General features: G+C 40.9%; 1 protein-coding gene across 1 annotated transcript in view; it reads right to left on the bottom strand.

Annotated features, from left to right (window-relative positions):
- LOC306930160 (myosin-7-like) overlaps positions 1 to 1,273 on the bottom strand; it is a gene marked incomplete at its 5' end in the record, with an annotated part of 28,196 nt that extends 26,923 nt beyond the window's left edge. The window contains 2 exons of the mRNA XM_079510957.1: positions 318 to 461; positions 1,073 to 1,273. Coding sequence (XP_079367083.1) covers positions 318 to 461; positions 1,073 to 1,273 — 345 coding nt within the window. The remainder of the gene's footprint in view (positions 1 to 317; positions 462 to 1,072) is intronic.
- Positions 1,274 to 13,824: the final 12,551 nt, after the last annotated feature.

The raw sequence follows: 13,824 nt of genomic DNA, 5'->3' as shown, positions 1-13,824 counted from the left end.
TTGTTTTTATTAGAATATGCATTTAGGGCTGGACCACACATGGACCTAGCTGCAATTTGCAACTCTTTTATAATGGTATGAATCTAGAGTTGCAATACCCTCCATTGACTCCCCAGTCCCCACCTATCCAATAAATATAGTTTATAAGTTATTCATGCATTCCTCTTTTATTCATCCGGCGAGACGGGTCGCCGCATTTTGGAGCACCAAGTAACTTCTCCAGGTGCTCCTCTGAGTACTAGACCAAAAAGGTTGTGTGCAGCCCTGAATATAGCATCAAATTCTGTGACATGTCCACGTCATAATGCTGTACTCACGTAGATCATCCATGCTGCGTAACGCTCTTTGAGGTTGAACAGCACGGCGGGCTCATGCAGGAAGGTCAGCATGGCCATGTCCTCGATCTTGTCGAACTTTGGAGGGTTCTGTTGCAGAACGTCGGCCTCTTTGACGACCACCGTCTGGCGAACACGCCAAGAAAGAACATTTAAAATAAATATTGGAATCATAGAGTGGTGGGAAATTATGGTACTCAAATGTTGTTGTTGTTTTGTTTTGTTTTTAAATATCAATATATCAATATCAATACTGTAGAAAAACTGTTTGCAACTAAAAGTCTGGTGATCAAAATGTAAAAACAGAAATCTTAAGAAAATAGCAGATCTACAAGGTCACAACGTGTCGCACTTCGATGCGTTGTGAGCTTGTAGATCGGTTATTTTCAAATAGCCAAAGTTTCAATAGGGCTTAAAGGGGCATTCCACTCATTTTCAACATTTTACTATATCATTAATATACCTTAGAGCTGTTGTGTGGAAATAATAAAAAGGTCCCCCCATTCTGTGTTTCCTAGAACTGTAAGTATGAAAAAAATCATTAACATGGTGAAACACATCTTGATGATGTCATCAAGATGCGTTTCACCATGTTAATTTTTTCAGATCTCCAGTTCTAGGAAACGCAGACTGGGGGGACTTTTTTATTATTTCCACAGTGGCGAAAACGCTATGATTATTGCCGTATGGATGAATTGAACACAGCCCTGATACAAAGCAGCATCCTGATCACTGACCTTGCCGTTGTACGTCTCCACGGTGGCCGTGTCTCCCTCGCGGCTGACGACGGACGCCTTGACGAACTCCTCCACCGCGTCGGGAACGAAGCACTCCTTCTTCATGTCGAAGAAACGCGTGGACGCCTCCATGCGCTCCTTGTCTGACTTCCTCAGGAACGGGGCGGCTTGGCCAAACACGGCCATCTGTGCGTCCCCCATGGTGGCTGTCCCTGACAGGCACACACACACGTCAAGATCTATTTAAGGGTCCATTTGGTTACCGACTCTCCATCATTTAGCTGGGGACCACCTGGAACTCCCTCAGGGACCACTGGTGGTCCCGGCCGCCCCGGACCACTGGTTTATTACATTTTTAAGTCCACCGACTGGGAATAGTGTTTATAGCATATATCTCGTGTTGTGTTTATATAGCAGACTCCTCACTCCTCGTATGTGCACTTGCAGTTTGGGCCAACTCCAAAGCAAACTCCACATGCCCCAACATTTTATTTACCTGCCATAGTGTCAACCCCTTACCCCTGTGTGGGATCGGTGGTTAGACTGGCATAGTGTCAACCCCTTACCCCTGTCGGATCGGTGGTTTAGACTGGCATATTTGCCAATACCGATATGACCCGATCCGATACTTTTCCGATGCCGATACAGTATCAGGACATCTCTAGTCAAGACCCCCCATGAAACGACAGTAATCTGACAGAGCGTGACCATGCATGTACAGCTTTGTTTCAAACTTACAGTCGATGAGCCAAGTGGATGAGTAGACGTCTGTCCAGCTGCTGATCCCTCTGCTGTCTGGGGAATCTGAGTAGACGTCTGTCCAGCTGCTGATCCCTCTGCTGTCTGGGGAATCTGCGTGGGCATGTCCACCTTATATCCTCTGGTGCTCCTACCTTACAAGGCCATGGCCAATGACCTGTTCACACATGTGCACACACACACACACACACACACACACACACACACACTAGGGCATTCACTTCTAGTCATTTTTACTAGTTGACTAGTTGCCTAGTTTACTAGTCGACTAGTCGACTAGTTGTTTAACTACCTATTATGTCAAAAATAAAATAAATTAAAACACTTTTTTTTTCTTTTTTTTGGGGAAATAAATATTTGTACATTGAAAAACTGTGTACATGGTGACTATAACTATAATCTACCTGATCTTGAGGCCTACCAATTTTTTTATTTTCTTATCAACTAGTCAACTAGTACCAACAAGGTCGACTAGTGGATTTACTAGTCGACTAGTAAACTAGTTGACTAGTTGCTTAATGCCCTAACACACACACACACACACACACACACACACACACACACACACACACACACACACACACACACACACACACACACACACACACACACACACACACACACACACACACACACACACACACACACACAGCGTGCTAATTACTCACACCACTTGTGATCCCTGAATGACAGTTCATCTTGATGTCTGGCTGCCCTCTCTGGTGCCCTCTCTGGTGCCCTCTCTGTCTGGCTGCCCTCTCAGCTTCCCTATCTCTACCTCCTCACAGGTCCAAAGAATGTGACTTTTTTGGGATCGGTGCCAGGAATCCCCTCAGAAATACATAACTCTGCCTTGACTCACGCCGACACACACAGGCTCTCTCTACAGCACCTCTCAGTCTCCCACACCCTGGTCTCCTCACGCCGACACACACAGGCTCTCTCTACAGCACCTCTCATTCTCCCACACCCTGGTCTCCTCACGCCGACACACACAGGCTCTCTCTACAGCACCTCTCATTCTCCCACACCCTGGTCTCCTCACAGCGACACACACAGGCTCTCTCTACAGCACCTCTCATTCTCCCACACCCTGGTCTCCTCACGCCGACACACACAGGCTCTCTCTACAGCACCTCTCATTCTCCCACACCCTGGTCTCCTCGTCTCTTGTTGAATTTCCACAGGAGTGGTGAGGGATGAGAAAAGGCTTAAGGCATGTGCTGCTGAGCACTCATCCACTGAAGACATGACGGCGTGTCAGATTATTGTCGTTTCACGGGGGGTCTTCTTGACACTAGTGAACATCAGAAATGAGTACGCTGCGGTGGGCCGGTGGCTACAACCCGCTTATTAAAGATGGAGTTTTTCATGTGTCTATGAAAAACTAGACACCCTGGAGTCGTTTTATGTGCAATGGTGTATTAACTTTGTATTTAGGGTTTCTTCCTGGAGGCTGAACCCTTGACAGTCAAACGGGCCAATGAAATAAACAGTAATATAGTGACATCACATTATCAGCCCCTCCCCTAACCCCTCCCCCTTTATCATACAACTACAGCTGTGGGTGCAGCTTGGGGCCAGCGCTGGTCCGTTGACTATCATTGCAGCTTGGGGCCAGCGCTGGGCCGTTGACTATCATTGCAGCTTGGGGCCAGCGCTGGTCCGTTGACTATCATTGCAGCTTGGGGCCAGCGTTGGGCCGTTGACTATCATTGCAGCTTGGGGCCAGCGCTGGTCCGTTGACTATCATTGCAGCTTGGGGCCAGCACTGGTCCGTTGACTATCATTGCAGCTTGGGGACAGCGCTGGTCCGTTGACTATCATTGCAGCTTGGGGCCAGCGCTGGTCCGTTGACTATCATTGCAGCTTGGGGCCAGCGCTGGTCCGTTGACTATCATTGCAGCTTGGGGCCAGCGCTGGTCCGTTGACTATCATTGCAGCTTGGGGCCAGCGCTGGTCCGTTGACTATCATTGCAGCTTGGGGCCAGCGCTAGGCCGTTGACTATCATTGCAGCTTGGGGCCAGCGCTGGTCCGTTGACTATCATTGCAGCTTGGGGCCAGCGCTGGTCCGTTGACTATCATTGCAGCTTGGGGCCAGCGCTGGTCCGTTGACTATCATTGCAGCTTGGGGCCAGCGCTGGTCCGTTGACTATCATTGCAGCTTGGGGCCAGCGCTGGTCTGTTGACTATCATTGCAGCTTGGGGCCAGCGCTGGGCCGTTGACTATCATTGCAGCTTGGGGCCAGCGCTGGTCCGTTGACTATCATTGCAGCTTGGGGCCAGCGCTGGTCTGTTGACTATCATTGCAGCTTGGGGCCAGCACTGGGCCGTTGACTATCATTGCAGCTTGGAGCCAGCTCTGGTCCGTTGACTATCATTGCAGCTTGGGGCCAGTGCTGGTCCGTTGACTATCATTGCAGCTTGGAGCCAGCTCTGGTCCGTTGACTATCATTGCAGCTTGGAGCCAGCTCTGGTCCGTTGACTATCATTGCAGCTTGGGGCCAGTGCTGGTCCGTTGACTATCATTGCAGCTTGGGGCCAGCGCTGGTCTGTTGACTATCATTGCAGCTTGGGGCCAGCGCTGGGCCGTTGACTATCATTGCAGCTTGGAGCCAGCGCTGGTCCGTTGACTATCATTGCACACGTTCATGTTATAGAGGGCATGCGCATGCTTAAAGTGAATGGCAAATCGAGTGGCAAATCGAGTGGCAAAGCAACATGCAAAGTGAGTTTAACATTGTTTAATGTTCAGATAGGACTTTTCTGTTTGGATGTATGGGCTGTCAAGGCCAGAAAGTAGTTTTTTGCCACTCAGTAGGCATTCCTGCATAACTTCCTGGTTTGATGATGATGTCACGCGCATACCCTCTATTGGGTCCATGACACATGAACGAATGTTTCATACGTGAACGCAGCGCAAATGGCGCAATGATAGTCAACGGCACAGCGCGTTCACGATTTGGCCCAATTCATCCCAGAATGCACTCTGTCCCTAGCCGGAAGGAGGAGTAAAATCGCCTCATGCGCTTTTTAGCAACTTAATGCAAGTGGATGGGAGGAGAAATCCGGTGCCGTCTCTATTAATATATACTCTAAGGTCTAGGGCCAACAACGTCCGCACTGACCCCACCCAGCCACACCAGGGATTGTTCACTCTGTTGTCCTTCTGGCAGAAGGTATGGAAGCATTGGGAGTAAAACAGCCAGATTCTCCAAGAGCGTTTTCACCCCAAGCCATTAGACTTCTGCACAAGTGCAATATCCCCTAACCTTTACCCCCATATGCTGCTATAAGGACTCCTATCGTGCAATATCTGTCTCTCTATGAACTAATGGTGTTTTTTAATTTGATTTAAAAGTGGATTTAGATTTTAATATATATAATAGTAATTAATCCAATCTGCTAGTTAAAAGAAAACTAAAGCTCACACGTTTTGCGGATTTGCACAAAAGGGACACAGACAGACGGATACAACGGGTGAAGGGAGGGGCTCTTATCATGACATCATCATGACATCATCATGACATCATCATGACGTAACAAGTCTCTTATCATCTACATCATCATGACGTAACAAGTCTCTTATCATGACATCATCATGACATCATCATGACATCATCATGACATCATCATGACATCATCATGACGTAACAAGTCTCTTATCATCATGACATCATCATGACGTAACAAGTCTCTTATCATCTACATCATCATGACGTAACAAGTCTCTTATCATCTACATCATCATGACGTAACAAGGCTCTTATCATCTACATCATCATGACATCATCATGACGTAACAAGTCTCTTATCATCATGACATCATCATGACGTAACAAGGCTCTTATCATCTACATCATCATGACATCATCATGACGTAACAAGTCTCTTATCATCATGACATCATCATGACGTAACAAGTCTCTTATCATCTACATCATCATGACGTAACAAGTCTCTTATCATCTACATCATCATGACGTAACAAGTCTCTTATCATCTACATCATCATGACGTAACAAGTCTCTTATCATCTACATCATCATGACGTAACAAGGCTCTTATCATCTACATCATCATGACATCATCATGACGTAACAAGTCTCTTATCATCATGACATCATCATGACGTAACAAGGCTCTTATCATCTACATCATCATGACGTAACAAGTCTCTTATCATCTACATCATCATGACGTAACAAGTCTCTTATCATCTACATCATCATGACGTAACAAGTCTCTTATCATCTACATCATCATGACGTAACAAGTCTCTTATCATCTACATCATCATGACGTAACAAGTCTCTTATCATCATGACATCATCATGACGTAACAAGTCTCTTATCATCTACATCATCATGACGTAACAAGTCTCTTATCATCATGACATCATCATGACGTAACAAGTCTCTTATCATCTACATCATCATGACGTAACAAGTCTCTTATCATCATGACATCATCATGACGTAACAAGTCTCTTATCATCTACATCATCATGACGTAACAAGTCTCTTATCATCTACATCATCATGACGTAACAAGTCTCTTATCATCTACATCATCATGACGTAACAAGTCTCTTATCATCTACATCATCATGACGTAACAAGTCTCTTATCATCATGACATCATCATGACGTAACAAGTCTCTTATCATCTACATCATCATGACGTAACAAGTCTCTTATCATCTACATCATCATGACGTAACAAGTCTCTTATCTACATCATCATGACGTAACAAGTCTCTTATCATCTACAGCATCATGACGTAACAAGTCTCTTATCATCTACATCATCATGACGTAACAAGTCTCTTATCATCTACATCATCATGACGTAACAAGGCTCTTATCATCTACATCATCATGACGTAACAAGTCTCTTATCATCTACATCATCATGACGTAACAAGGCTCTTATCATCTACATCATCATGACGTAACAAGTCTCTTATCATCTACATCATCATGACGTAACAAGTCTCTTATCATCTACATCATCATGACGTAACAAGTCTCTTATCATCTACATCATCATGACGTAACAAGTCTCTTATCATCTACATCATCATGACGTAACAAGGCTCTTATCATCTACATCATCATGACGTAACAAGTCTCTTATCATCTACATCATCATGACGTAACAAGTCTCTTATCATCTACATCATCATGACGTAACAAGGCTCTTATCATCTACATCATCATGACGTAACAAGTCTCTTATCATCTACATCATCATGACGTAACAAGTCTCTTATCATCTACATCATCATGACGTAACAAGTCTCTTATCATCTACATCATCATGACGTAACAAGGCTCTTATCATCTACATCATCATGACGTAACAAGTCTCTTATCATCTACATCATCATGACGTAACAAGTCTCTTATCATCTACATCATCATGACGTAACAAGTCTCTTATCATCTACATCATCATGACGTAACAAGTCTCTTATCATCTACATCATCATGACGTAACAAGGCTCTTATCATCTACATCATCATGACGTAACAAGTCTCTTATCATCTACATCATCATGACGTAACAAGTCTCTTATCATCTACATCATCATGACGTAACAAGGCTCTTATCATCTACATCATCATGACGTAACAAGGCTCTTATCATCGACATCATCATGACATCATCATGACGTAACAAGGCTCTTATCATCTACATCATCATGACGTAACAAGTCTCTTATCATCGACATCATCATGACGTAACAAGTCTCTTATCATCTACATCATCATGACGTAACAAGGCTCTTATCATCTACATCATCATGACGTAACAAGTCTCTTATCATCTACATCATCATGACGTAACAAGTCTCTTATCATCTACATCATCATGACGTAACAAGTCTCTTATCATCTACATCATCATGACGTAACAAGTCTCTTATCATCGACATCATCATGACGTAACAAGTCTCTTATCATCATGACATCATCATGACGTAACAAGTCTCTTATCATCTACATCATCATGACGTAACAAGTCTCTTATCATCATGACATCATCATGACGTAACAAGTCTCTTATCATCTACATCATCATGACGTAACAAGTCTCTTATCATCTACATCATCATGACGTAACAAGTCTCTTATCATCTACATCATCATGACGTAACAAGTCTCTTATCATCATGACATCATCATGACGTAACAAGGCTCTTATCATCTACATCATCATGACGTAACAAGGCTCTTATCATCTACATCATCATGACGTAACAAGGCTCTTATCATCTACATCATCATGACGTAACAAGTCTCTTATCATCTACATCATCATGACGTAACAAGTCTCTTATCATCTACATCATCATGACGTAACAAGTCTCTTATCATCTACATCATCATGACGTAACAAGTCTCTTATCATCTACATCATCATGACGTAACAAGGCTCTTATCATCTACATCATCATGACGTAACAAGTCTCTTATCATCTACATCATCATGACGTAACAAGTCTCTTATCATCTACATCATCATGACGTAACAAGTCTCTTATCATCGACATCATCATGACGTAACAAGTCTCTTATCATCTACATCATCATGACGTAACAAGGCTCTTATCATCTACATCATCATGACGTAACAAGTCTCTTATCATCGACATCATCATGACATCATCATGACGTAACAAGGCTCTTATCATCTACATCATCATGACGTAACAAGTCTCTTATCATCGACATCATCATGACGTAACAAGTCTCTTATCATCTACATCATCATGACGTAACAAGTCTCTTATCATCATGACATCATCATGACGTAACAAGTCTCTTATCATCTACATCATCATGACGTAACAAGGCTCTTATCATCTACATCATCATGACGTAACAAGTCTCTTATCATCTACATCATCATGACGTAACAAGGCTCTTATCATCATGACATCATCATGACGTAACAAGGCTCTTATCATCTACATCATCATGACGTAACAAGTCTCTTATCATCTACATCATCATGACATCATCATGACGTAACAAGTCTCTTATCATCTACATCATCATGACGTAACAAGGCTCTTATCATCTACATCATCATGACGTAACAAGTCTCTTATCATCTACATCATCATGACGTAACAAGTCTCTTATCATCTACATCATCATGACGTAACAAGGCTCTTATCATCATGACATCATCATGACGTAACAAGGCTCTTATCATCTACATCATCATGACGTAACAAGGCTCTTATCATCATGACATCATCATGACGTAACAAGTCTCTTATCATCTACATCATCATGACGTAACAAGTCTCTTATCATCTACATCATCATGACGTAACAAGGCTCTTATCATCTACATCATCATGACGTAACAAGTCTCTTATCATCTACATCATCATGACGTAACAAGTCTCTTATCATCTACATCATCATGACGTAACAAGTCTCTTATCATCTACATCATCATGACGTAACAAGTCTCTTATCATCTACATCATCATGACGTAACAAGTCTCTTATCATCTACATCATCATGACGTAACAAGTCTCTTATCATCTACATCATCATGACGTAACAAGTCTCTTATCATCTACATCATCATGACGTAACAAGGCTCTTATCATCTACATCATCATGACGTAACAAGGCTCTTATCATCTACATCATCATGACATCATCATGACGTAACAAGTCTCTTATCTACATCATCATGACATCATCATGTCTCTTATCATCGTACATCATCATGACGTAACAAGGCTCTTATCATCTACATCATCATGACGTAACAAGGCTCTTATCATCTACATCATCATGACGTAACAAGGCTCTTATCATCTACATCATCATGACATCATCATGACATCATCATGACGTAACAAGTCTCTTATCATCTACATCATCATGACGTAACAAGTCTCTTATCATCATGACATCATCATGACGTAACAAGTCTCTTATCATCATGACATCATCATGACGTAACAAGGTTCTTATCATCTACATCATCATGACGTAACAAGTCTCTTATCATCTACATCATCATGACGTAACAAGGCTCTTATCATCTACATCATCATGACATCATCATGACATCATCATGACGTAACAAGTCTCTTATCATCTACATCATCATGACGTAACAAGTCTCTTATCATCATGACATCATCATGACGTAACAAGTCTCTTATCATCATGACATCATCATGACGTAACAAGGTTCTTATCATCTACATCATCATGACGTAACAAGTCTCTTATCATCTACATCATCATGACGTAACAAGTCTCTTATCATCTACATCATCATGACGTAACAAGTCTCTTATCATCTACATCATCATGACGTAACAAGTCTCTTATCATCTACATCATCATGACGTAACAAGTCTCTTATCATCTACATCATCATGACGTAACAAGTCTCTTATCATCTACATCATCATGACGTAACAAGTCTCTTATCATCTACATCATCATGACGTAACAAGTCTCTTATCATCTACATCATCATGACGTAACAAGTCTCTTATCATCTACATCATCATGACGTAACAAGTCTCTTATCATCTACATCATCATGACGTAACAAGTCTCTTATCATCTACATCATCATGACGTAACAAGTCTCTTATCATCTACATCATCATGACGTAACAAGTCTCTTATCATCTACATCATCATGACGTAACAAGTCTCTTATCATCTACATCATCATGACGTAACAAGTCTCTTATCATCTACATCATCATGACGTAACAAGTCTCTTATCATCTACATCATCATGACGTAACAAGTCTCTTATCATCTACATCATCATGACGTAACAAGTATCTTATCATCTACATCATCATGACGTAACAAGTCTCTTATCATCTACATCATCATGACGTAACAAGTCTCTTATCATCTACATCATCATGACGTAACAAGTCTCTTATCATCTACATCATCATGACGTAACAAGTCTCTTATCATCTACATCATCATGACGTAACAAGTCTCTTATCATCTACATCATCATGACGTAACAAGTCTCTTATCATCTACATCATCATGACGTAACAAGTCTCTTATCATCTACATCATCATGACGTAACAAGGCTCTTATCATCTATATCATCATGACGTAACAAGTCTCTTATCATCTACATCATCATGACGTAACAAGTCTCTTATCATCTACATCATCATGACGTAACAAGTCTCTTATCATCTACATCATCATGACGTAACAAGGCTCTTATCATCTATATCATCATGACGTAACAAGTCTCTTATCATCTACATCATCATGACGTAACAAGTCTCTTATCATCTACATCATCATGACGTAACAAGTCTCTTATCATCTACATCATCATGACGTAACAAGTCTCTTATCATCTACATCATCATGACGTAACAAGTCTCTTATCATCTACATCATCATGACGTAACAAGTCTCTTATCATCTACATCATCATGACGTAACAAGTCTCTTATCATCTACATCATCATGACGTAACAAGTCTCTTATCATCTACATCATCATGACATCATCATGACATCATCATGACGTAACAAGTCTCTTATCATCATGACATCATCATGACGTAACAAGGCTCTTATCATCTACATCATCATGACATCATCATGACGTAACAAGGCTCTTATCATCTACATCATCATGACATCATCATGACGTAACAAGTCTCTTATCATCATGACATCATCATGACGTAACAAGTCTCTTATCATCTACATCATCATGACGTAACAAGTCTCTTATCATCTACATCATCATGACGTAACAAGTCTCTTATCATCTACATCATCATGACGTAACAAGTCTCTTATCATCTACATCATCATGACGTAACAAGGCTCTTATCATCTACATCATCATGACGTAACAAGTCTCTTATCATCTACATCATCATGACGTAACAAGTCTCTTATCATCTACATCATCATGACGTAACAAGTCTCTTATCATCTACATCATCATGACGTAACAAGTCTCTTATCATCTACATCATCATGACGTAACAAGTCTCTTATCATCTACATCATCATGACGTAACAAGGCTCTTATCATCGTACATCATCATGACGTAACAAGTCTCTTATCATCTACATCATCATGACGTAACAAGTCTCTTATCATCTACATCATCATGACGTAACAAGTCTCTTATCATCTACATCATCATGACGTAACAAGTCTCTTATCATCTACATCATCATGACGTAACAAGTCTCTTATCATCTACATCATCATGACGTAACAAGTCTCTTATCATCTACATCATCATGACATCATCATGACATCATCATGACGTAACAAGTCTCTTATCATCATGACATCATCATGACGTAACAAGGCTCTTATCATCTACATCATCATGACATCATCATGACGTAACAAGGCTCTTATCATCTACATCATCATGACATCATCATGACGTAACAAGTCTCTTATCATCATGACATCATCATGACGTAACAAGTCTCTTATCATCTACATCATCATGACGTAACAAGTCTCTTATCATCTACATCATCATGACGTAACAAGGCTCTTATCATCTACATCATCATGACGTAACAAGTCTCTTATCATCTACATCATCATGACGTAACAAGTCTCTTATCATCTACATCATCATGACGTAACAAGTCTCTTATCATCTACATCATCATGACGTAACAAGTCTCTTATCATCTACATCATCATGACGTAACAAGTCTCTTATCATCTACATCATCATGACGTAACAAGGCTCTTATCATCTACATCATCATGACGTAACAAGTCTCTTATCATCTACATCATCATGACGTAACAAGTCTCTTATCATCTACATCATCATGACGTAACAAGTCTCTTATCATCTACATCATCATGACGTAACAAGTCTCTTATCATCTACATCATCATGACATCATCATGACATCATCATGACGTAACAAGTCTCTTATCATCATGACATCATCATGACGTAACAAGGCTCTTATCATCTACATCATCATGACATCATCATGACGTAACAAGGCTCTTATCATCTACATCATCATGACATCATCATGACGTAACAAGTCTCTTATCATCATGACATCATCATGACGTAACAAGTCTCTTATCATCTACATCATCATGACGTAACAAGTCTCTTATCATCTACATCATCATGACGTAACAAGTCTCTTATCATCTACATCATCATGACGTAACAAGTCTCTTATCATCTACATCATCATGACGTAACAAGGCTCTTATCATCTACATCATCATGACGTAACAAGTCTCTTATCATCTACATCATCATGACGTAACAAGTCTCTTATCATCTACATCATCATGACGTAACAAGTCTCTTATCATCTACATCATCATGACGTAACAAGTCTCTTATCATCTACATCATCATGACGTAACAAGTCTCTTATCATCTACATCATCATGACGTAACAAGGCTCTTATCATCGTACATCATCATGACGTAACAAGTCTCTTATCATCTACATCATCATGACGTAACAAGTCTCTTATCATCTACATCATCATGACGTAACAAGTCTCTTATCATCTACATCATCATGACGTAACAAGTCTCTTATCATCTACATCATCATGACGTAACAAGTCTCTTATCATCTACATCATCATGACGTAACAAGTCTCTTATCATCTACATCATCATGACATCATCATGACATCATCATGACGTAACAAGTCTCTTATCATCATGACATCATCATGACGTAACAAGGCTCTTATCATCTACATCATCATGACATCATCATGACGTAACAAGGCTCTTATCATCTACATCATCATGACATCATCATGACGTAACAAGTCTCTTATCATCATGACATCATCATGACGTAACAAGTCTCTTATCATCTACATCATCATGACGTAACAAGTCTCTTATCATCTACATCATCATGACGTAACAAGTCTCTTATCATCTACATCATCATGACGTA

The sequence above is a fragment of the Electrona antarctica genome (assembly GCF_951216825.1).
Source record: "Electrona antarctica genome assembly, chromosome: 1".
Classification (NCBI taxonomy): domain Eukaryota; kingdom Metazoa; phylum Chordata; class Actinopteri; order Myctophiformes; family Myctophidae; genus Electrona; species Electrona antarctica.
This window is presented reverse-complemented; position numbering and strand designations above follow the sequence as displayed.